Source organism: Misgurnus anguillicaudatus, chromosome 21, assembly GCF_027580225.2.
Source record: "Misgurnus anguillicaudatus chromosome 21, ASM2758022v2, whole genome shotgun sequence".
In the NCBI taxonomy this organism is placed as follows: Eukaryota; Metazoa; Chordata; class Actinopteri; order Cypriniformes; family Cobitidae; genus Misgurnus; species Misgurnus anguillicaudatus.
Window position 1 is genome coordinate 37,405,800 of NC_073357.2, and position 26,882 is coordinate 37,432,681.

A 26,882-nucleotide genomic window follows, 5' to 3' on the forward strand; every position below is an offset into this window, starting at 1 on the left:
TTTCGTAGAAATGTAAATTTTTTTGTCTTTCGCTGCAAAATCCTCTAAGTGCACTTCTAATAATGTCTTCAGTCACTCTTCACTGGCCTTTTTGAATAGGGCTCAAAACATATAGGCAATATCCTTAAACTGTATTTCATACTCTGTAAACCTTTAAACGGTACAAAAAACCTCTTGCACACAATGTTGTTGATGCAATTCTTCTTCTATGCACTTAAGAGGACTTTGCTGAAAATTTGTGCCATTTAAAGGATTTTGCCAGCACACCATGTATTTCTAAATGGCCTGAGGCCAGGATTAAGGTAATTCGAAGTGACAAATGTATAATACTGTATAGGTGCCAAAAGCATTTGGTCAATATTATTCTCAATTTTGACATTTAGTGACTTTTGCATCTCTCTTTGTGTATTTCATAATTTTTGTTTTTCCTTATGTCTCAAGTTCTGTACTAATAAGTAATTGGTATAAAGCTGTTTTTCAAAAATTGAAATAGAACTATAGAACTAAACTTGAACTTGCGCAGGGCAGAGACTCAATAAGGTGTGTGTGTGTGTCTCCAGCTACTGAGCTTTCGCTACAGATCAGCCCCATCTGTCCAACGCTGGCGTGTTTGCGGCCGAGTCAACATCATTGCCTGACCGTGACACCATGTTAATGAGATCCATACAGGTGACAGGTGAAAACGGCACTGCTGCCAGCAGCCAAATCCCCACACAAACACTCACAGACTTATGACAATACCGAAGACAGTGGACATCTAAATACGACACCCATGTGCCCGGTGGAGACCGTCTACAAACACACTCTGAACCCAAACACTTGGCAGAGGAAAACACAGCTGGCATCAAAGCACAAATGTCGTAGACATCTTCGTGACATGTGAAGACAGACATTTTCACAACTTGGTGGCACATCTGTCAAGATTTTAAGGTAAATATTCACTTGACACACCCGCACTCCTTCTTGTCGTGAAACTCGCACCATTCTTTGTCTTTACTGATGTTATCAGGAGTAAAAATAAATCACATAAATAAATAAATAAAAAATTAAAGCAATGCAGTCACAACAAAAGCTGTTTTCAAAATGCCGTTTTAATTTAGTTAACATTTAAGAGAACAGCACAAAGATAATAAAGTCCACCTGGCTTCGTTTTACACAAGTACACCGAGTCTTCATTCTTTCTCCCATTACAGCCTGTTATACACAATCTCTCCCATAGTGTACAGTAACATTAGCAGAGATTAAAAACAATCCCAATACATGTGCCGGGTACATCGGTCTCTTTTGTCATTCTGATAGAAGTCTTTAGTTGTTTTAAGCAGGCTTGTGTAAACAATCCACTAAACCTTGTGCACAGTACGCCAAACCAGTATCTGGATTGACAGCATAACTGTGGATTAGCCAACAGCACTGCAGTAAAGCACGAGACGGATCTTGTCCAGTCAGCCTCGGCGTTTAACACTCAAACCAGAGCCTTTCATGTACAAACAAGACTATCGTATCTTTAACAGTAATATGTCCTCCTGCTACATTTACATATTTTGCAAAATTTTAATTTCTGGAATATCATAATTATTGTATCATCTCGCAAGAACTGACCTGCGTCTTTACTTAAAATTTATTTCGGATGTATGCGCAGCGATTACAGATTCAAAATAATATCCACGTTTAAATATTTTATTGTTACCCCAAATTCTGTTAAATATTTAGTTATAGTTACTATTTCAAGCTCGATAATACTCTTCATGTTTAAAAACTAAATATTCCAAAAATATTTGTGTGCTTTCTTGAATCAACACCTCATTTTTCGGTCTCGATCTGCGACCAGTGCGTGGCAGTCAATGGCTCTGCTGTATGTGGACACACCAGACAAAGACTTCACAGCAAAGTAAAAAGGCAATAAACAGGGACTACACACACAGTGCATCTGAACTATAATTAATGCTGGATTCTGCAGTGCAGTTAGATGGACCGGTGGACACGACAAGGGAGGTCAGACAAAATAAAACCGTCCTGTGTTTGTCATTCATCCACGGCTTCATTTACAGGGAAAGAATGTGTTGCCGTCGACAGGTCAGTTCTGGTAGGCGGTGAATATAAAGCCGTCAGGTTAGTGAGTGTCTGCGATACGCCAAAGGGGTGAAAATAGTGCTGATCCTATCTGTGCACGAAAGGCAGGATGGGTGTGAGATACACTGATCCACATGTTGAGAGTTTGAGCTCAGCAAAGACAGCACAGGTAGGAGAAAACAACAACAGCACTTCAACGGACACACACGAAACATACGCTCTCACACAGTGCAAACAGCTTGTTTTCTTTCGTGATTTCTCTCTTATGCACGTATTTACCCTGCGGTATGTACAGAGAGATGCAGGAGAGAAGATGAAACAACCGGAGCCGTACGTGGGTTATTCACTCTCGAGGGTGCGTCAGTCGTCTCGGGCGTCACACTTTACTCCACTACAGCCCTTTTTTTGCGTACTAACTTCTTGTTCCCTCTTTCTATCGTCTCATTCCTCTGCTATTCCCTCTGCTTTTTGATTCATTTACCATTCCATCCTTCTTTCTTCTGCTCTATTTATAGAGGCTCATGGTGGGACTCTGGTACATGCACATGTAGGCATCACAAAGAAGTCTGCGGGCTTGGCCCTGGATGTTCTTGGGGTCCAGTGCGTGAAGTTCCTCAGGGGTCATCTTCAGGTAGGCCCCTACTTCTGGACACGGGGACACCTGTGGGATGTTAAAGCCGTTCTGACCACCTGCCAAAAAAAAGATCACTAAGACAAATAGAAACAAAATCCTTCGTAAACGACAATTCAGAGCAACAATTGTTTTGGCTCATGTATTGAGATATATTTAAAAAGAGAAAAAATAAAGGCGGCTTCTCCCGTACCGTCACGGTCAGCCATACTGTCAAAGAAGAGCCAGGCAGAGTCTGCAGATCCGTATTTGACAAAAGCGACATAGTGGCTGGTCTCGATGCAAAGCACGGCGAACAGCTCCATCTGCTGGTGAGGGTAAGAACCCTGTCTCCACACTGATTCCTGCAGCTCTTTAGGGACAGATAACTTGACATACCGATGAGACTTGCGCCGTGGATGCAGATGTACCTAAAGGTATAAAAACACACATACGTACATGAAAATACATGGACATTCAAACATGCACACTTTAAATGCATACATTAATTGGTCTAGGTAAATGCATTTAAACTGGTCTTAAATTCTTTGCAAACATCTCCATCTAGTGGACTTCAAAGGTATTGCAAAACAAGTATGGTTGTGTTTCTGTGTGCGTTTACCTGTGTATTGCACTTGTCACAGAACTGTTTAATCTTTCCCGGTGTGATGTCACTATCCTCGTAGCACTCTCTGCACTCGTAAAGAGCTAAGCAACCACAGATCCGACATTCTCTAGGGGCTGACACATACACACAACATTGAAACAGCTAGAGTATTATCATTGATATAACAATATACATATATATGTGTGATGTATGTCATCCTAATAACAAAACACGTTCATTCAGTTATTGAATACAGACTCACTGTCATCTAATAGATCGGTGATGTCGAGCTCAAGAGATGGGAAGATTTTATTAAACATCTTAAAGTCCTTCCCAAACCGAGGCATCTGGATTATAAGGCAAGATGGGGCCTGGAAAACCAAACAGACAAGAATGCATTACCAATCAATAACAATAGTATTTTGGTGTATACATTGATGACACAGGGATTAACAAGTATAAAGACACTTCACTTAAAAAAGGTTGCCTACCCCTGACACAGAGCACACCTTCACTGTGCTTACCTCTGCAAACTTGAGGTCACTGTTGATGAAGGACCACTCCAGAAGCTGCTGGCTTGTCGGCACCAGCACTTTATCTTTCTTATCCATAAAGATTTGGTAGAAGTAACAGTCCTGCACCTTCTGCCCTGCAGAGCTGCAAAACACTTTCATTATATCACTTGTCTTCTTTTGCAATACAACAAACTACAAATACTGGCAATAAATCATTTTTTGTATTTTATTTATGTTTATTGTTTATAACACATATTCTGTGAAAGCCAATAATTTAAATTATGCAGGTATTTATTAAATATACAGTACTTGAAATCTGCCAAATAGATACATTTATCCCTAGTATATTTATTATTCTTTTATTTGTTCTGTATTAAAAAATAGGAACTTGTTATGCAAGTGTCTGTATGGTATAGTGATTTTCTCATGGATTAAGCTTGATACCGTAGTTTGAGAAGAGGATCGACTCGGAGGATGTGATGAAACAAAATGTTGAGAAACTCTTCAGGATCTAAGGAGAAAGAAATATCTTAGCTCACTCAACACAGAGACTTTGATGAGTCCAATGCACATTAAGTCAAAACTTCTGTCAATCCATTTAAATAATCTTGAATTACTCTCTTTGCAGTTTATAAATTTTTTAGGGTGATATACACAATTTTTCAATATCAAATGCCAACCATTCCATCTGGATTTAATCTATTGAAACTTAAAGGAATAGTTCCCCCAAAAATGAAAATTCATAATTTACTATATATATATACAAAACGAGATAAATCCATTTTTTAACATTTTTGTCAAAACATGTTTATTATTATGTTATGATGTTATTATTTTGTTTTATGGTGCTACTTAGCTGTATTTTTTAAGTTATGAAGGTTTAAATCAAAACAAACCAGCTGCAGTTGCATTGATATTCATTTGAATGCACAACCAAAAAACTAGATTTCTGAACGATTAAAAAAACGGTGGTTATCTCGTTTTGCTACGAAACTCTTCATATATTTTCTTTTTTTCTGTTTTGTTCTGATGAACACAAAGAAAGATGTTTTGAGGAATATTTGTAACCAAACTGATCAGAAGCCCTATTGACATTCATAGTAGGATAAAAGAATACTATGAAAGTCATTGGGCTTCTGATCGGTTTGGTTACAAATAAAAATTATTTCGTCATTCACTCACCTTCATGTTGTTACAGACCTTTTTAAATGTCTTTGTTCTGTGGAACACAAAAGCCCTATTCAGACGGCATTAGTTTTACAGTGTTTTATTATTTTTATTAATTAACATTACCATTCCGGAGTTAACCAACTTTGAACTGAGTTTCTTACCTTATAACGTTAATGATATTATATTGGCTAGTCTTAACAGTGTTTGATATTCAGCTCGTCTTGATTTAATTATTTTATTTTGCCGAATGGGAAAAAACATCCATATCTGAATGAGTGAGACTCAGGAAATACAATATACGCGCATTAGTAAGACCTTACGGCAGATCACGTTGGCCAAAACACGAAATGAACCGCTTTTTCAAAAGATATTGCGGGCAAACACAGACATTTGCATCCGGACGGGATTACATTTCTCAGAGGACCTCTGAGTTCAGCGAAAAACAGTAGGTAAATTGCTCTGGAATTCTTACGGAGGTCGTCAGAGAAAAACACAGACATGGCCGATTCGGATTCAATGGCCGAAGAACACGAAGCACGATTTTCTCAGAGGTCCCCCTGTAAAACTAATCCCGTCCGAATAGGGCTTTTGTGTTCATCAGAACAAAGACATTTATAAAGGTTTGTCATGTAGGTGAGTAAATGATGAAATGATTTTTATTTTTAGGTGAACTATTCTTAAATTCTTAATTTCCTGATAAGCATTAACTCTGTTGACAACTGCATGAAAACTGCTTTACTATGTCGTGTGTGTAGGGCTGTCACAATGATTAAAAAATCGTCTTGTCATGATTGCTTGACCGAGATGATTTCAGATCACCGCAATGATAGCACATGTCTCTAAAAAACACAAGGGGGGGCTGTAGCGCCTGTATAAACGAGACAGTATCAGATGGCGGTCCTTAACTGATAGTGTAACGCAATACATTGCAAAGCCATTCAATACAGTGGAAAAACTTTGATAAGCAGTATGAACTATTATAATTAAATAATTCTTTTTAAATATGTGTTATGTGTATTAAAGGCGGAGTGCACAATGTTTGAAAGCCAATGTTGATATTTGAAATCACCTAAACAAAGACGCCCCTACCCCAATAGAATCTGGACCTTCTTTTAAAAGACCCGCCCCACACATACGCAACCCGGCAAGGATGTCGGTTAGTAGACATGCTCCTAACTGCTGATGACTGGCTATAAGTGTGTTTTGGTAGTCAGCCCGTCTCCTTTTCCAAAGCGTTTTTCAAACACTGTGCACTCCGCCTTTAATATTCACTGATAGGTAAACCTTGTAAAATATTTAATTTAAATAAATCACAACGTGTAAAAAATTATTCCATGAACAAACAAAATGAATGAGAATTAAATGTCAAAGCAATAAAACAGACAATTAATTCATCATAACCGCCAAAGCCATAAAACAGGCCATTAATCGTCATAATCATCACAATTAATTAGGCAATTAACCGCCAGCCAAATTTCATAATCGTGACAGCCCTACCTGTGTGATTTTGTTACTTTAACTGCATTACTGACCAGTTTAAAATATATTTAATTAATTGGTAATGCATGAACATGACAGCCTTGCAATACATAATACATAGCAGTACATAATACATATAAACATTAAACAACAGTAAAAATTGAGATTTTTGGAGTGTAAAGAACTGCATAGCTTTAAATGCAATTACCCTTAAGGTCAATCCAACAACAACAACCAACTCCAACAAATACCAACAAACACCAACATTCTCATTTATTTTGATCCAACAACTGCCAACAGGGGTTTCAACCTGACCCGACAGACAGGTTTGTTGGCATTTGTTGGATCAGTGTGAATTGGCCTTTATAAAAAGACTGCTTAGCAATCGTTACAATTACTTAATTTATGATGTATTAAAGGAACACGCCCACATTTTGGGAATTTAGCTTATTCGCCGTATCCCCCAGAGTTAGATAAGTCCATACATACCTCTCTCATCTCCGTGCGTGCTGTAACTCTGTCTGACGCAGCCCCCGCTAGCTTAGCTTAGCACAAAGACTGGAAGTAAATGGCTCCAGCTAGTATACTGCTCCCAATAAGTGACAAAATAACGCGATCATTTTCCTATTTATGTGTTGTGATTTGTATAGTCAAACCGTGTACAAATAACAAGGTGATATGAGACACAGCGATCTTTTAACAGTATACATACTGAGAACTATATTCTCTGAAGACGAAGCACTGCCGCATGGGCGGAGTGATCTGCTCGCAGCACACGAGAAGCCCCTGGTGAGGAGCAGAGAGTTCGGTCAGAGTTGTGCAAATCACTCCGCCCATGCGGCAGTGCTTCGTCTTCAGAGAATATAGTTCTCAGTATGTATACTGTTAAAAGATCGCTGTGTCTCATATCACCTTGTTATTTGTACACGGTTTGACTATACAAATCACAACACATAAATAGGAAAATGATCGCGTTATTTTGTCACTTATTGGGAGCAGTATACTAGCTGGAGCCATGCATTTCCAGTCTTTGTGCTAAGCTAAGCTAGCGGGGGCTGCGTCAGACAGAGTTACAGCACGCACGGAGATGAGAGAGGTATGTATGGACTTATCTAACTCTGGGGGATACTGTGAATAAGCTAAATTCCCAAAATGTGGGCGTGTTCCTTTAACATTAATCATAAAAGTTAGTGCACCTTTAATAATGAATCATATAAATTTATGTGGTTCTCTAAAATTAAATATACATAATAACAATCGTAGGTAGACACTACTAGAATAAATAGCATTGCCTGAAAATGATTTATACACACTTCCTATCAGATCCTGTTTGTGCCAACAGAGGGCAGAATTGTCTCATCAATTCATTCCTTCTACAACAATATCAGTGAATCACAATGAGAACTTTCTCACCTTTTTCTTCTGAAGTGAATCCTGATGCTGCTTCCACTTTCTCCAATATCCTTCTAAGCTTCATGATTTTTGTTGCACACACATACCCGTGTCTGTATACATACACAGAGGAATAAAGAACTGTAACCAAGACTGTCACAGACAATCAGTAATAGATTATTTAGATAGCACTATAAAGTATACAAGTTTTACGAGCTTGCTAATTGATTTAATGTAATTAAAACTTCAATTAAAAGCTCACATTCGTAGTGGGTTGACTATTTCTGTGCGCAGTAACTCTTGAGTCTCTTTGTAATATTCTACATCAGTTTTGGATCTGGGCCTCAGGAGCACCGTATCCAACACAGAACTAAAGGAGAAAAGACTGACACACAGAGCAAGACAGAACAGTAAGTCTATCAAGTAACAACTGGTAAGTGAAAGTGAAGGTATCACATGCACTGCAAGTCATGAACACACACACACACACACACAGATATATAATATAATACACATCTATTTATGCATCATACACATTAACAAATGTACTACCCCAAACCCCATCTGTACTCAATCACAAACTAAGCAAAAACAGCATGGTATTTCCAAGATGATCTTACTTATATTTATGATTCAAAGCTGTTCCAAAGCAGCTTTTTAATCTCAGCAAATATCAGTAAGATAAAGAAACAAGTGTTTTTGCCACAGTGTATACTGTAAGTGCGTGTGTCTGTGATGGTGTGTATGTGTATTCACCAAAACAGAGTGGAGTCCAAATAGCATGAGTTATAATGTCCTTGAATTCCTTTCTTCTTCCCCACCATTACCTCCAAGCCATCATTCTCCGTCCGAGGAGGAGTGTTTTCATTAACTACTTCACTCAAGTAACCCCCGAATGCTACAGCAAACACACATGAATAACATTAAAGTTATGCTCTTAGTTTCAAATTTGTAATCAGTGATTTTTATTGTTTTGGAATCCATTCAGCTGATCTCCGGGTCTGGCGCTAGCACTTTTAGCATAGCTTAGCATAATCCATTGAATCTGATTAGACCATTAGCATTGCGCTAAAAAATAACCAAAGAGTTTCGATATGCAATGATATTCAGCAGCAGCCGAAAATAGTCCCCTTAGTATCTTTCAATAGCAGGGGAATATTTTGCGGGCAGTGCGTAATATCACTACGCCTCCTGCAGCCATGTTACAGCAGCAAAGTCTTTGATTATTAATACGCCAGAATGAGAGTATAGTTCCTAGCCATATCGGCCTAGAAAATCACAAATTGTAATTTTCCGTCGATCTTAGTACACGATGTAACTTTTGAGCACAATGCTAATGGTCAAATCAGATTCAATGGATTGTGCTAAGCTATGCTAAAAGTGGTACCGCCAGACCCGGAGATCAGCTGAATAGATTCCAAAATGGTAAGAATCAGATGTTTAACTATAGGGGAGCTGGAAAATTAGCAAATTTTCAAAAAAAAGTGGAGTGTCCCTTTAAATGAAAGCATTTCAGGCAGTTGAGATGAAACAGTTTAATTCCAGATACAACACTTAAACGTTATACCAGAATGACAACAACTGTTCAAACTTCACCTAGAGAGGAATTATTTTTTTTATACTTTATAGATTTGTTTTACTTTCATTTTAAACTTTACAGGTAAATAATGGTGTTGAACAAGTTTTTTTCAACCTTCCACAACATTGGCCTGTTTCACTTCAATTAAAAGTATGCTTAAGAAGAAAAAGGGGAACGAAATTACTCCATGCCACAAATTTATTGTTAGTTTGCATGTGACTGAATGTGATTCTCTAGTTTACTGAGCTCATGCTCGACCCTGTATTCTTTGAAAACTCGCTTGTGTTTCTCACCTATGGAGTTGCATCTTTCTATAGGGTTGGGTGAATGATGTAAAGATGGGAACCGTGAGTCAGGCCGGCAGCACTTCAGTTTGACGAACAGAGCTTTCTTAGGTGGACATGTGAAATATCGAACCCCTTTAAATGTGCCATCGGTGCACCCCACACATTCTTCCTCCTTAACACCAACAGTAAGACAAATAATCAGCAAAACATTTCAAAAGCAAACCCATTCTTGATTCGAGGAGGCATACTCACCAGCTCTAGCCCAGCAAGTGGCTCCTGCAGGCCTGGAGGCAGGCCAACCCAACGAATAACCCCACACAGCGGTGGGTTCTCTTTGACCTCCACCATTGACCCGACCTCTAACCCCGGCTGACCTTGTGGCGGAGATGGCGGCCTCTGGACGGGTGTGGTTGCAGGTGGAGGGACCTCCTGCTGCTCACCCATCACAGAGCCAGCAGACAGGGAGAGGGGGCCTTGACTCATGCTACCATTGGGACCCACTTTGCGGCTCAAGCTGAAGGGCAGGGAGTGGAACTTGTTATCATTGGACAACGAGGCAGTTGTAGGCGGAGCTCGAGAAGGGGATGAGGCCTGGTTGAAGTCGGGGGGCGTGTCCGTCAAGGACTTGGCAGGATCCTCACCGACTGCCAAGAAATAAATTCAGGGAAATGAGAGGCTGTGATGCGATTCTAGGAAGTCATGATGATGCATCAGTGTGGAGCACCAGTAACTGATTAATAAATATTGCGAACATAAGATAGACCCATACTGATAAAAACAGATTCAAAAGACAGGATCATTGTTCCACACTGATGCTCACACAATTACATCTTATTTAATGATGATGCCACACATTTAATATGGGGGGATCACATGTTGTGATGGACTTCAGAAAAAAGTCAAAATGAATCAAGCACAGGAAATATGACCAAGAGTCTTGTGAATGGAAATGAAATCAGCACCACCGACAGAAACAATAAAAACGCCTTAACTAATCCCAGACTGGTGTAAAAATCATTTTCTTCAGTGCATGTTAGTAACAATAGGTGAAAGATAGAAATAATTATACTGTTTAAGTGATGTTTTTATGAACTCCCATGCCATCATGACAATATCATAACACAAACACACAATCACAATTACACAATGAATGGGTGGAGAAATTCATATAACAAAATAATTTTATTTAAGATGCTTATTTTCTTAAAATAGGTAATACAAAATTTAATACAAAACCTACAATACTGTTAAAAGTTTAGGGTCACTAACATGCTTCTCATTTAATGCTGATAATGCTCTCATGATGTTTCTAATAATATAATTGTGTAAATTTCTGCAAAAAGTGACTACATTACAAATGCTAAAATATAAAACACATGTTGTTTTGTTTTTCAGACTTAATATAATTTCCATTCTAAAGTGTTTACTTTTATCCTTAAATGTGAAAAGAACACTTAAATAACCCTAAACTTTTAAACAACAGTGTGGATTAAATGACTGTGTTATTCATTAAAGGATTAGTTAATTTTCTTTAAAAAGATCCAGATAATTTACTCACCACCATGTCATCCAAAATGCTGATGTCTTTTTTTTTGAGGAAAACATTTCAGGATTTTTTCTCATTTTAAATGGACTTTAAATGGACCCCAACACTTAAATTGCAGTTTCAATGCAGCTTCAAAGGACTCTAAACGATCCCAAACGAGACATAAGGGTCTTATCTAGTGAAACGATTGTCATTTTTGGCAAGAAAAAAAATGCACTTTTAATTTAAACCACAACTTCTCATCCTCCCCCGGCTGTGCGACGCGTCAGCGCGACCTCACGTACTTGCATAATGATGTTGAAAGGTCGCAAGTTACATATATGAAACGCACATTTGCAAACCATTTTAAACAATAAACTGACACAAAGACATGAATTACTATCATTTGACATACAACAACGTCGGAACAGTTCTCCACACTTGTAAACACTGGGGAATAGTTTCGCATAAGTCATCCATGACCTCTTGACGTGATGACGTATTAAGTGTGCCCTGGCGCATCACAGGACCGGAACAAGACGAGAAGTTGTGGTTCAAAAGTGCACAACTATTTTTCTTGCCAAAAATGACAATCGTTTCGCTAGATAAGACCCTTATGCCTCATTTGGGATCGTTCAGAGCCCTTCGAAGCCGCAATTTTAAAATGCATTAAAACTGTTAAGTACTGGGGTCCATAAAATCCTGGAATGTTTTCCTCAAAAAACATAATTTCTTCTAGACTGAACAAAGAAAGACATCAACATTTTGGATGACACGGTGGCGAGCAAACCATCTGGATTTTTATTTTTTAAGAAAATTGACTAATCCTTCAAAAGACTTTAATATAAGTAGTATTAGCCAAATTAACCAGGTTGTCAGAAGTACAGAGAACTTAAATAAGCCCTAAGCATTGTTTACGTTTTCTGATGAATGATATCATGCTATGATGTCATGCACCACTCACGTCACAGTGAACCAGATCCCAAAACAACGTCTCAGCAGCAAGTTGCCTTTTCGAATCAAAGCAGATGCATTCAAAGACTTCAAAAGAGCATTTACTTTTTCATGCCAAGAACATTAAAGCAACCTACAGTAAAGTGTCTAAAGTGATGTTAGATGTTTAGTGGATGGCAACGTGCTGTTAAGACGTTTGATTAAAGCTTCCCAGTCTCCATCTATATAGATTATTGATTACCTTCATCTATGTACCATGTGCTTTTGGCTTTGGTCTGAGCAGGATGATCGACCGAGCTGCCATTAAGCGTATAATAAAATTCAGACTTGCTCCTGTTGCTAGGCTGCAGGCCTAGCCCTGAATAAGAGTCATGATAGGAAGATAAAGTGTAAACTACAATCTGTGCGTGGATGTCACATTGTCATAACGTTGAGACGGCTGTTGTGTTTCTTGCAGAATGATAACAAATAGCTGGTAAAGCTATCACATGACCCAGGACAGAATTTGAAAATATGTGGGAAAAGTGAAATCAGTAAAAAAGCATCAGACAGCTTATAAACATTAAAGACAGTGAAGGTGAGAAACAGCTCAAACATTGCTCAGCCAAGCTTACTACAGTATGTCTCTTCTGATTCATAGTTAGATTAGGAGAAAATAACTTCTCTAAAACGTCACTTCTCGACAGACACACATTTAGACTTCTGTATCTGTATGATAACAGATAAGAAATACCACATGTTTTTATGATAAAGCATTTTTAATAATACACATTATCTCCCATTATTTCTCAAGCAACAGTTCTTTGTCATGTAAACAAAAAGACAAAAGAGCCTTCATGTAATTCGCTACCACAACACAAATTCTCTATACCATTACACTTACTACTTACCATACACAGCATTGGTAAATAACAACACCTGTTCCTGAAGGACGACTAACTGTACACAACTGTACAAATCATCAGATCATTATTGAAAAGTTTCTTCAGATAAGGGAGACGTCCAAATTGGTGTTTCTCCAGGAAAAGGTTTTTGAACCGCTAATATTCATTATACAGTTGCAGCTATATATTTCAAACGAAATATCTGTGATGCTAAGATGTGATGTTGCATTTATGACATAAAATAAATCGATATCTTAAAATATTACACCAGACTATGGAGTGTGTAAGTAATTACAGATAAATACCTTTGGTCTTTGGTTTGCTCTGGCTGCCAGACTTGTCGCTGCCGCTCCTGCAGCCAAAGACTTTGGGCAGCCTCTGATCCTGCATTGAGTATTCTGCAAGCACATACAGTACAGTACCAGCAAAAACGTTTTAATAAAGAGAAGACAGTAACTAGGTAGTGTTAAAAGTTTTAAAATTATGAGCTGTCCCTTTAAGACATCTTGCCCACACACGCATACACTCACAAACAAACAAATCAATAAAGGAAACAAAGAAAGCTCCACACACGCCACTCTCAAAAACAAGGCCTACTGACAAAAGAGCTTCTGTTAACTGTGTGTTAACATGACTCACACACACACAAACACACACAGTAGTGTTTAGACTGTGCCCATTGCAACAGCAAAACACCCTGAATGAAGTTTATAACAAATATAAGACAATTATTTAATCATTATTCTCTAATAATAAAAACAATTATAGAAAAAACAACAATTACTACTAGTAATGGTAACTTTTAAACTAAAAACCAACAAACAAATACAAACAAGCAACCTTGCACTCACACACAGATGACAAAAACATGAAATGTCCACATTTGACAAAAACAAACAAATGATACAGAGCTCTTACCTGGCATCACATCACAGATGGGGACGAGACGGGTGTGTTCAAGACTAGCAAAATTACACAGCAGTTTACCGTCGAAGATCCCATCCCAGTCTCCAATGGGATTGTCCTGCGGGTGAGAGGTACAGCACCCTATTACTGCACTTGACCTAGATCATCTCATGAGACTTCAAACCCACAGCACTGTCATTCATAACTCAATCACCTCAGAACAAATACTTTCCAAACAAAGGATGGCCTGTCTCTATCCCCTAGTGGAAATCTTGCGCTGACCCATCTCGCAGTTCTCGAACAGCTAGATTAACACTATCATCAGAACAACTAATGTCTCTGAACTCTAAACCATACTCTTACATGACACTGTTAGGACCCTTAACTCGTAATCCTGATCTGATTTGATAAAAAATACAAATAAATAAAGTACTGCTCTTCCTTGATACTATTTTATGCATCAATCTAATAAGATCTAACGCATCCTAACAAATCTACTTACTTTCTTTCAAACAAACCTCAGACATTTCCATAAACATACTGAATAGACCTAAAGACTCCCACATTACTATATGCAATCTATTAACAAAAGTATTGTAACATTAAGTAAGTAATGCTATTTAAAACAAACTAGTCACAATGTATTGCTCTGAGAACGATCTAAAGCTCTTTAAACCTGCAGAATCTAAATCCTAAACACATGTACACTACACAGTTTAGATGTCCAGTCCAGTGCTGCTGAAAGCAGTGGGAGGCTAACAGAGAAGAAAAGGAGAGAGAGAGAGAGAAAGAGCGAGAGAGAGAACAGAGGAATGGCGTGTGCATGTATTGGTTGAGTCTTGTGTGAGCTTTTGGCAGCAAGCCATTATGGTGGACACACACAGCAAACTGAGCTATCCCTTCGGCTCAAGATTCCCTTCTGTTGATTCCTGGTATAAAATCTGCAGATCCAAACAACTTTGACTTTTGACAAGTTAATAGACTTATTATTTATTAATAAATAGTTTACAGAGCACATATTTCATTGCTAAACAACATTATTTTGTGTATTTGGTATAATACAATGTGTTCACGTGGTTCATGGTCAAAAATTATTATTTCCACATTTTGTACATTTTTGTAGCTCCAGAATTCACTCTCTTCCTGAAACACACTAATTTGAAAAGCTCTGTGTTCCTGATTGGTCAGCTAATCTGTACTTTGTGATTGGCCTGAATACCTCTGACGTCAGCCGGAAACGTGACGCTCCTTACCATGTTTAAAAAATTCGGTTAATAACAGGTAGGGCTGGGTAAAAATATCGATTCATCAATGCATTGCAATTATTTGCTCCTCAATTCAATATCGATTCATCAAATCCTATGAATCGATTCAGCCTACCGGCCAGTGGCGGCGCTGTGGGTGGGCGACACTCTAGCGCCCGCTCCCCGAGGTAATTTGATCCGGCCCTTTATGTAGTCTGTGAAAAAGACATCTCTAGAAGAAATAAATGTAGAATTAAAATAAATGTAGTTGGACAACGGGCCCTACAGTTACGAGTTGATGAGCGTGCATCTGTTACAGCATGAGATGCAGAGCGCGCGTCACGTGACTGGCGCGAGCAGCTGTGTCATGTGTTTATATCGGGTTTATATTCGCGCTTTGGTCTACCGCGAGCCGCTCGCGCCCGCATATCAAGACGCGACAGTGGTGAGACCACGGACTCTATGGCTGTTTTAACTCCTTGTATTTCCATATACATTGATATGTCGGCTCAATGATGACTTGCTTATCCACAATGACATTAGATGTCTTAGTAAAAGGAAACGCATTGAAACGATTAGTAACAGTTAATCACCCATCGCGCCCAACACCTGCACCACTGAACGCGTATCTACTGACAAACATACACCTGATTTTACTGCTCTAGCGAAATCTAAAAGTATAATTTCTCTTATTAGAAGCTAGACTAATGTTTGCCAATTATTAAGATGGCTGTTGTAGTTTAAATAGAGGTAGTGAAATAATTAGCTTTGACAAAAACAGCATAAAACAATGTTATGTTACATATTGTAAACTTTTTTTTTATGTGTACTAAAGTGAGTAAATAAGTTAAATTCTCAATGAGTGTGATATGGCTCTTATTTACCCCTTTATATGTAAATTAAAGCATCTTACCGTGCACTTATGTTGTTATGCAGTTTTAAAATACAACATATGACAGTGGTGTAGTCTAGATTTTTGTAGTGAGTATACTGTGTGTTTTTGGTGTAAATGTTTTTAATTAATACACATTTAAGATGACCATGAATTAACTCTAATTTGCATAGTCTTTGAAATAAAAGCTTATTTTATGCATATTATACAAGCGTGTCTAAAAATGAAAATAAGCTTTTACTTAATAAAAATTACAACACCATCATGTACCATAATATTAGAAACACAAACAAAATTGAAGAAAATTATCTTTAATTTGCAAGTCTGAACTGAACATCAACGCAGACATGATTTTCCTCACAAAAGTTTAAGATCATATACATCTTGAACGTAGATATATAAATTAACACAGAGAAGGAAAGTTTAACACTGTGAAGCACAAGCAAACATGCTGAAAGCTAAAACCATCAGGATATAATTACGGGCTTATTTTATTGCATTTGGAGCCTTACCTCCAGATAAAGTAATAAACTGGACTGATGTTTTAAATGTTGTTTACTCACATGTGCGTTGTTAACTCTCCGGATTTTATATTGCAGCAGCTCGTTCACTTCACATGGATTGTTTGTTTACAGTGTCGCGTGAGCAGCTACACTGCAGGTTCGACTTCATTTGGCGCTAAGCAGACCCTTTGGTGATGTCAAAGTACCGCGAGAGCGATTCAAAGCAGATTTCTCCATCTGATAAATGCAATCGCTCTCGCGGTACTTTGCTGTCATTCGCATGTGGGTTCTTCTGGTGCCACACCAGTCTCCTCCCCAGTTTCGCGCCGCTATGGTAATTTGATTTCATACGCGAATCGGATCGCGCAGTACGGCAGGAATTCAAACACACCAAATATATAGCCTAATATATATAATGCAGTTCAACCCGCTAAAATAGCAAGTGTAGCATGCTACTGGTCAGTGTCAGTGCTTTACATCTGAATTATGACTAAAAGTTTGAAATGTCAGAAAACCATGCTGTTACGCATCGTCAAGCTATTTTTAGTGGGTATACGGAAATCCTTGACAATTTCTAGTGGGTATACGGCGTATACCTGCGTATCACGTAGACTACACCACTGACATATGAACATGTCTGGATGTAGAAAAAGCCTACTTAGACATCTTACAATGCACTAATTTTGTTGTATGCAGTTTGAAAATACATGTTTGTAGAAAAAGCCTATTGTACAATGCACTGATTTTGTTGTTATGCAGTTTAAATATAAATGTAATCATAATCACTGATATATCTTCGACCCCTTATTTGAGATGCTTTTCATGAACTGGCCCCCATGACAAACTAACTGAATAGCCCTGCTCTAGTGAGAGCGTTCAGCGTTGTACAAGACACGCTTTACCAAAACACGCTTTACCAAAACAGCAAGATGGCAAACAGCAGCTGCACTCAAGTCTGTCACGTTCAAGTCTGCACTAAAAGCTAAAATTAAAATATAGGCTACTCAGAGTCAGGTACTTAATTACTTGTGTATCTACTTATTATTGAATCGATATTGAAGCAAACAAATCAATATCGAATTGAATCAAATCGAATTGAATCGAAGCCTCAAGAATCTAAATCGAATCGAATTGTGAAATTCCTAACAATACCCAGCCCTAATAACAGGAGTTAACTTACAGGCTGTCCAAAGCGGAAGGAATTATGATAATGTCAGTCTTGTCTACATCACCAATCCCAGGAAGTAAACTGTTGTCTAGAATCCGTGTGTTTGTTGTAGTCCAAGAAAAGAGATTTATGTTGGAGACAATAACTTGTGTCATTGTTTACATTGTTTTCAGTTTTGCATTTCGTTAACATGTACTAATGCACATTTACACACCAAAGGAAATTGTGAATCGGACAATAGGTGCTCTTTAATATTTCCTATTCAAACTAATTTTGCTTTTTTAAATGCGAAGCTAATTTTATATGGTGGTGTTTGTATTTTTCATCAGTGGAATCTTTTGTCTCCCACACCAAACACGAAGTTAGCGGTACTCCTATGAGCTCTTTATGGGACTTTAATCGAGTACACAGAATGTTCTACCGATAGATGAATCGCAAGACTTTTTGCTGCCTTACCCTACAGTCACATTAGCTACAAAAGTGAGCGACACGCACTCGCTTGATGGGCGTTCCTTGGCTAGTTTCTAAAAGCGGTATCAAAAGTCACTTTAGAGGTATTGTTAAGTTACAAGAAAGGTGTTTTTGGATTTAAAAATATTTATTTCTCGATAAAAGTAACAAAATATATGAGATAAAATGCCAAACTTATAAGATATATACAGATATACGCATTTTTCGCCATCTTGAATTATTTTCTCCGACTCGGCCACAGACCTACGTCACGCTGCTCCTTCACTCTGATTGGCAGTCGCTTTGTCACATTTCTCAGCATTTGCATAAAATAGCCTGCTTGTCTATTTTGGCCCCACCTTGCTCGCGTAGCGGCGAGCTCGTCGCTTGTCGCTAGCAAACGGCCACTCCCATTGAAAATGAATGGTAGCCTGTCGCTCTGTCTCTGTCTCTTGTAGCTCATGTGACTGGGGGGTTAAGAAGGAGCTGATATGCAGATGGAGTACAAGTGGAGACGGGGAAAAGTCCGTTTCGAGCGATGCCAAGAAAGAGTGAAAGGAAATTAGGTGTTCAGGAGCATGTTGAACAATTGCAATGGAGGAACCATATGCCACTCCAATCAATGATTTCGGCAAATGTGCAATCTTTAAGAAACAAAGGCAAATGCTATAGGTATAAGAATGCCTATTTAATTACATTGACAGAAACTAGGCATAACTCTCAAGGCCTTGATTTTAATCTGAGGATTTGTGGATTTGGTGCCCATTTATTTGGACAGGGAGAAAGAGGTAAAAAGAAAAAACGAGGTTGGGGAGTTTGTCTTAATATAAATCGATGCTAGTGCACCAACATTACAGTAAGATAAACTTTGGGTCTATCTGACATAGAGCTATTAGCTGTGTCAGTAAGCCCATTCTATCTACCACAAGAATTTCCACAGATATTTATCACGGTTATGCAGTGGCGGCTGGTGACTGCTCATCCGAGGGGCGCAAATCCAAAATATATTCGGAGTGTCATGTGAACCTGTGAAAATAAGTGCCTGCTGCACATGCATCAAAACCGTTTATGATAAAAGAGATGCTCACGTTCACAAAATACATGCAAGACACTCCCTTAACAGTAAACTCTGATTACGCATGAGATTATGCGAGTATCTGGGAAAGATAAGCGTCTCTTTTATCATAAACCCTTTAGACGCATCTGCAGCAGGCACTTTTTTTGACGAGACACGTGATGCACACGGGTTGACTCGACGCGCAGAACACATATTTTGAAAAAAGGAACCACACACATGACGGGCTACATACATGTTGTGACGAACTTCGCATTGAGCGCCCTTAAAAAAAGAAGTCACCGGCCGCCACTGCGGTTATGAATATTTATTAGAGAACTCTGTTACGGCTGACACTTTTTAAATTTGGTTTACAAATATTTGGAAAAACCAAAGACCTGTGCCAGACTGTTATTTATTGATTTCTCTTTTGCTTTTAACACTAATAAGCCACATGTACAGTATGTTTCATTTGAATATTGATTTAAATGTTGCTGGATGGATTTTACATTTTTTAATAGAACAACCACAATGTGTTAAAGTCAACAATGCTTAAGACCATTTCTTTGTTACACAAACATGCCAATCGGTGGCGAGCACGAGTGTCTTATGTGGTATTATGGTATTTATGACAATAAAATAGACGTGTTACAAAAACGTATTGTGACTATAAAACTACAGATGTCTGACATGCAGATCAAAGTGTGAAATATTAAGCAAAACTTTATCAAGCTAGAGAAAGTTTATTTATGGCAGACTTAGGGAGTTTTTACACTAGGCTCATTGCTGAGGTCCAGCCCAAGAGCGGATGTTTTCAGGCCCCCCTTCTTCAGTGTCGGTCTGGTGGTTTCACACTCATTCGATTCTATCAAACCTTGGTTCACTTGCGTTTATCTCACGTCATCAGCAACGAGCATTTACAAGATGTGTTAGATGTAAACAGGTGTAAAATACTTGAGTAAATGTACTTTGTAACTGTACTTAAGTATTTTTTGGGCTACTTTGTACTTGTACTGAGTATCAAAATTATAAGCAACTTTTACTCTCTACTCAACTACATTTTTGATTGAGAATTTGTACTGTTTACTCCACTACATTTGAACTGACACTTATCGTTACTCGCTCGCTACATCGTTTATTCGTCAAATAAAAACGAGGTTAGACGCACACACATAACTGAGGGACTTCATGTGGCGCTACGCAGGGCAATCATATAAAATCAAAGTACTGCGAGAGCGAATATATAAATGCATATGGAGAAATCTGATCTTGCGGTACTTTGATGTCAAACGCTGAACGGCTTGCACTGAGCCACAGTAGCGCAAAGGCAGAGGTAAAAATCTACTTCTCGGGACAGCAGCTTGCTGCGTATGTTATAAACTTTACAGAAAAGTTGGCGTCTGGTCTGAGAGAAGAGATAAAGAGCAGACATATGCATGCATATCACATTTGATTCTGTTAAGGGACCCTTTGTTAAACTTGTGATGCTACAATCAAAACAAACGTGAAGCGCGATTGCAGAAGGGTCATCCCACAACTCAAAGGCAAGCACAAATGTTTTATATACTGATGTTTATCAGCTAACCTGAGCTGACTCTGGAATTTTTTAAATATTAAGATTATAACTTTTTTTTAGAATAGGCCTATATAAAATTTATATCACAACAGTTAGGCTACACTAGACTAAAATTAAATGGGTTTAAATTGAATGTAGATTTTGTTTATTAAAATCTTGGGGCATTTCGTTTTTAGTAAAACTAGACTAAATCAATTCAGATGACTAAAATATGACTAAAACTAAATAAAATTTTAGTCAAAATACTATGACTACACTGTAAAAACATTCCGTAGAAATTTGCAGCTGGGTTGCCGGTAAATGACCGTAGATTTAAATTTGTGTTATTACTGGCAACATTTTGTTCAAAGATAAATGAACATTAAACATTTACAAGTCTTTGTCTTTACAGAATAAAACTAGAAAAACAGCATCAAGCAAAACATTCTGGGAATAAAATCTGAAGCAAAAAACAGAAAAAGTTTGATGATGATTTCTGGTTCCCAGAATGCTTTGCATGAGGCTGTTATCGTATAGTTTTATTCTGTAAAGATAAAGACTTGTTAATATTTAAAATTTATTCAACTTTGAACAAACTCTTGCCAGTAAATAACATAAATTTAAATCTACGGTAATTTATCGGCAACCCAGCTGCAATAACATTTACAGTGTATGTTTGTTCTGCCATGTCGAAATATTGAGGTGTTTGATTTCTTTTCTATATTAGGAAATAAAACCTCATGAATAAACTTTTTGTTTTTGACTGACCTACAATATCTCTTTGTGTTGAGAACTAGTGCATCTTTGAGCCAACATTCAGTATGAGTAAAATACTTTTAAATTGGGTTACTTTAAGACTTTTACTCAAGTCTTATTTAAATTGGTGACTTGTAACTTGTAGTGGAGTAACTTTTACAGTAAGGTATCTGTACTTTTACTCAAGTATGGCTTTCAGCTACTCTTTACACCTCTGGATGTAAAACACAACGCGACACCAGATCACCTCCTTCACATGTTTAAGCGTCATCATGCTGTAGTGAAAACACAATAGCCACAAATAGCGGTTTTCCATTGCATAGTACCCCACGATTTGGTTTGGGTCAGGTCAGCTCACCTCACTTTGGTTTGATTAGCTTTTCCATCAAGATGTACTGTTTCCAAATGTACTTTTCCAAAATGTAACCATAGTGGATATTAGATTTGTAATAAAACCATATAATAAACACAAATTTATCCTGTTTTATTACAGTAAATAACCTTGATTTTTGTTGTAAAATCATTTGTATTACTAAAGTAATGTAATGAAGTCAGCAAAAAAACTGGTTTCTATAACTTTACCCAAATAAAACCACATGATTAAGTTTCTTAAGACAAAGTCTTAAGAAGTCTTAAGTTTCTTTTTGCATTGCATCCACTTTCTGTGTGTGACCCCTTCTCATTTATGATCAAGATGTAAAAGGTCATTCAGTTCACTCTCTGGCTGTTTCTTAATGTCAAGGAAGGATCCTCGGAAGCCAGAACATCCGTCGAAAGACTGTTCCAATGTCGAGGATCCTCGGAATTACAAGCAAGGACTAAGTCCTTTGTTCTAAAAATATCCCATATACAGGAAAGGATGCATATGTATATCCTTCGCGCTCTCAAATGACCCACAATCCTATGCGTGCAGCGCCGAAAGGACACCTTTGTACTGACGTAATGATGCAATGATGTGCCCTTGCTAGCCTGTTCCATTTATGTGTTCTCCAAATTCTAAAGAGGAGCCTCGCCTAGCCTCTGAAGGAAGTGACTTGGAAAGACCAGTCCTGCCAAGGAAGTATCCTTGACATTGAGAAACAGCCACACACTCAAAACAGTGACTCGTTCAGTGAAAGGTGTATTTTGCAACAACAAAGTGGCATGCTATTATACTCCAAATATTATAGGCATAGTTTGATCAGTGTATATTTCAAAGTACTGCAAGATACAGTACTGCTTCGAATCACTCTAAAATCATACGCTGATCACCCAGCAAAGTGCTTCATCAAGTCAAAGACACTGACAGTTATTATGGCAACAACAGGAAAAAACTGAGGATAACCCGGGCATAACGCCATTGACAAGCAATCCTGAGAACAGGGTGGGGTGCTTATAAAAACTGCTAATTCTCTGGATTCAAACACGGTTGAAAGCATTTGGGATAATGTAAGAGCACATGAACAAAAAATTTAACCCAGTGCTAGTGATTTTTGGATATTTTAATGAAAAAAAATGACATTTTGTGTCTTAAGGTTCAAAATGAATGCTCCTAATATTTAATCAAATTGAGAATGAATGTTATATAGAGAGTGAGGATGCTTTTATATTTGTTTAAATCCTTTGTCCTTACATCCCATCATTGCATCCTTTCCTTTCATCCTAAAGGGGTAAAGCATGACCCAAGAAACCAAAAATAGTAAACACAGATGCATGAATAAGTTTATATTCATATTTTGACGTTGGTAGCCCTACATCGCTCTGGCTCAACATTGCATTGCTTAATAAAAAAGTAGTATTATGATTATACATCTTTGCAGCAATAACTTTTTCAACCATTTAAACAGTACAATTCACTTACCATATCAACACCCACATAGTATCCGAGACTCTCGTTGCCAGGCAGTACGTCACAGAAGATTACAGTGCCCCGTTCTGGGCCCTCCCGTGTCTGCACCAACACCCGAGAGTTAATTTCCAGTGGTGGGACATCGCCTTCTACTTCAGGTTCATTATCTACTAAAGTCACACGATCCACTTCCAGCTCCTCATCTTCCCAGAGCTCAAGTTTATCCAATGCCACGAAGACTCCACATTCATCTTCACAACGAAACAGCTGCTGGCCCTGATAAGAGCCCTCTGTAAAACCCTGACCCCGGCCCTCCTCCTGAAACATACAGAACAGAGACGTTTTCAGCAGCCGCCATACACCCACATAAACTTCACAACTCATATACACATCATTGTGCATATGAACAACAGTCATTGTTGACATGTCATGCCAGACAATGATCTAACAGGCACTCTACGTCTAATTCACAAACACCGCAACAATCTCATATGCTCAAGCGAAACAATAACCAAAAAACAGCACTAAACAAGACAGTGTTGCTCACCAGCAATTCAACACCAAACCAGATCCCACTCAGTGCTCGGTCAGGAAGTAAAGCTCCTTTAAAGCGGACAACCCCTGGAAGTGGCTCATCGCCGGATCTCAGCTGCACTCTGACTTTGGATCCACAGTTGATGTCACGGGCCCTGTCCAGACGTGCTCTGTTGTAAAGCAGGCTGTAACGCTCTTCACAGTTGGTTATGGGAAACAGCAGCTCTGCCAGCTTCTCCTCCAGCTCCATCACGTCCCGCTCATCCAGGCTCACCACCACATTCGTCTGGTCCAGGATGCGTAGGCTGCGTTTACCTTTGCTGGCCGGGATCGTGCGACCGAGGCTGTTGCGCTCCTGGCATGCCTGGCCAAGGCTACCACGTGGGATGCGCAGGGACTTCTGGCCTGGCTTTTCCACGGTGCACTCCTTCACCACGATGTAGAAGCGCCAGTCATCCCGGAAACCGCCTGCTGGCTTTTCCTGACTCCATAGCGCAGAGCTCATGGCTGCATAGCAGAAGTGGGTTGAAGATTACAGGAACAGCTTCAAATCTCAAAAAGCTGTCATGGGTCAGTGGGACCAGAAAGAAGACGCTTCCATGATCTTTTCAGAAAGAGGGATGAGCTGAACTTGCATGAAAAGCTGGAAAAAAAAGAAAGAATTTAACCATCGTGTGATGTTTATATTTTTGTTATGATGTTTGAGGGTCTAGTGGACCCACAGCATTATTTCTATCTTAAACCAATGCAGTCATACAATTCATGTAATATTGTTTACAGATGTTTACTTTAGCCTTATTTCAACAAGTAACATAGACAGAATTTATAGTTAATATTTGTCATTTACCACTAGTAGTAGGGGATTACTCATAAATTAAAATGCTACTCGTTTTTGTGATAATATGAAATACAATAAGAAAATTCTATTCTGATCCAGATATTGGGGGAAAAACATGTTTATCTTAAATAAATTTAAATGAAACAAAGTTTTCCATCACTGTTGATGTTTTTTAGTTTGAAATTGTACACATTTGTGTCAGTCTAAACAGCACAAGCCCCTACTGAACAACAGATGCCGTTCATAACACATCATCCACACTGAACACAAAACCTGTTCATGCCAGCTTACACAGCACATAAGAAGCAAATTTTTACTGTGTAGCTGTGTTGCATATGCATTTCTTGCATTTATACACATAAACTGTGTCTTCCTGTCCATCTTATGCCACACACATTGCAGTACAATTAGTTGCTATTGGCCACAACCTAGAATGATGAAAATAAGTAATTTTCTCTCTCTCTCTCTCTCTATCACACACACCCGCACGCACGCACGCACACACACACACACACACTTTGACATGCATCCATCACATATGTATAGACATATAAACACACTCATGCACTCACAGGTGTCCCAGAAAGTAACGATGTACGGTGCATTCCTTCGCGCACCACAAAGAAAATTTATGAAATTTTTTTCTAAAACGTAATATTTTAATTATACAAACCATATTAAATTATGCAAATAGTGCTATTGGTTAGTTATAAGCCTTATTTTGTTTTAGGTTTAATTACACAGAATTCATGAAAAATAATGTATTTTATAAAATGTCATAAAACTGGGGCCCCCCTGGCACCATCTCGCGGCCCCCAGTTTGAGAACCACTGACATAGCACATAAAATTTTCACACTCTTATTAGTCCCAGGTCCAGTGTACCCGAACACCACATATGTAATATAAACGTGTATGGGGTGCACAGTGTACAGTCATTATAAAGTTGTTTATTTTTATGTTTTTCATAGAAAATGAGTCAAGGCCAATGAATTGCAGGATGACACAACAATTGTATAATATTTATTTTAGTAAACATTAAAAACGAGTCCCACCACAGACCCAAACAACACAAAAGGGTTAAGAAAGGCTTTCAGTAAGTTTTACAAAGAAAGTTTGTTTTTTTCTGACATGCACATTTTTTCAATATTCACCTGAGAGAAAACTTGAGCACATGCAGGGCTCAACATAAAGGACTGCCCGGTGGCCCGGGGCAAGCATGAGAGACGTTCGGGCAAGTAAAAAGTATTGTCACTTGCCCGATTGGGCCAGTGCTTCACCCTCAGTCACTAAAATATATTTTCATCAATGTATATTATATTTTACATCTTGGAAGCAGACATTTACTTGGGTAAAAAAACACAACGAAGAAACAATGCAATATTTTGCACAATTTGCTGTCAGTTTACATCTAAAGCAGAAAAGTTGGGAGCCTTTTTCCGTTGGAAAATGTCTGTTGTATGTATACCTTTATATTTGACTTTTGAATTATTATTTTTAAATATGTGACACTGACTTTTTTTATTGGGGCCAGTGAAAATTTTGGCAGGGCAAGTGAAAATTTGTATAAAAAATGATTTGCGTTGAGCCCTGACATGGTCTGATGTATGTGTAAGACCACAGATTTGTATAACATTTTCGAATAATGTCTTTTGCACAGCCTATCACAGAGAAGGCCTACTTAACATGAAGAATACCGCTCTTCTTAGATGCTCCTAAAACTATCTGCTCCGACTAGGACTGCACGATTCTGGAAAAATTTGAATTACAATCGTTTAGTTTTTAAATGAAGATTACGATTCTCCCATAATTCCGAATTTCAAATATGAAATGCTGCAATCTCTTTAAAAAATATTTAATTGGTTTGAATATTTTTTTTTTAAATCTGAAAGATTCAATGACTTACTTATTAGGGTTTATATGTAAACTGTGTCTGCCCTAGGTCATAAACATTAGTGTTTATATGTAAACTGTGAACTGTGTTTGCCCTAGATTATAAACATTAGTGTTTATATGTAAACTGTAAACTATAATTCCAGTTCTTCTTTGATAATTTAAATATTTTGAATATATAATGCAGAAAG

General features: G+C 38.2%; 1 protein-coding gene across 4 annotated transcripts in view; it reads right to left on the reverse strand.

Moving 5' to 3' along the window:
• Nucleotides 1-1,073: 1,073 nt before the first annotated feature.
• cyld (cylindromatosis (turban tumor syndrome)) overlaps nucleotides 1,074-26,882 on the reverse strand; it is a 31,966-nt gene continuing 6,157 nt past the window's right edge. Inside the window, exons 2-17 of one of the 4 annotated variants that reach the window (XM_055205793.2) lie at nucleotides 23,976-24,605; nucleotides 23,441-23,746; nucleotides 13,991-14,096; nucleotides 13,378-13,470; nucleotides 12,430-12,546; nucleotides 9,962-10,353; nucleotides 9,716-9,881; nucleotides 8,600-8,741; nucleotides 8,106-8,228; nucleotides 7,865-7,956; nucleotides 4,247-4,313; nucleotides 3,812-3,944; nucleotides 3,550-3,658; nucleotides 3,303-3,421; nucleotides 2,895-3,111; nucleotides 1,074-2,778 (exon numbers count right to left, since the gene is read on the reverse strand). In XM_055205793.2, coding sequence (XP_055061768.2) covers nucleotides 2,576-2,778; nucleotides 2,895-3,111; nucleotides 3,303-3,421; nucleotides 3,550-3,658; nucleotides 3,812-3,944; nucleotides 4,247-4,313; nucleotides 7,865-7,956; nucleotides 8,106-8,228; nucleotides 8,600-8,741; nucleotides 9,716-9,881; nucleotides 9,962-10,353; nucleotides 12,430-12,546; nucleotides 13,378-13,470; nucleotides 13,991-14,096; nucleotides 23,441-23,746; nucleotides 23,976-24,467 — 2,877 coding nt within the window. In that variant the 5' untranslated portion in view covers nucleotides 24,468-24,605 and the 3' untranslated portion in view covers nucleotides 1,074-2,575. The remainder of the gene's footprint in view (nucleotides 2,779-2,894; nucleotides 3,112-3,302; nucleotides 3,422-3,549; nucleotides 3,659-3,811; nucleotides 3,945-4,246; nucleotides 4,314-7,864; nucleotides 7,957-8,105; nucleotides 8,229-8,599; nucleotides 8,742-9,715; nucleotides 9,882-9,961; nucleotides 10,354-12,429; nucleotides 12,547-13,377; nucleotides 13,471-13,990; nucleotides 14,097-23,440; nucleotides 23,747-23,975; nucleotides 24,606-26,882) is intronic. The other 3 variants (XM_055205804.2, XM_055205814.2, XM_055205818.2) reach the window with 3 other exon arrangements.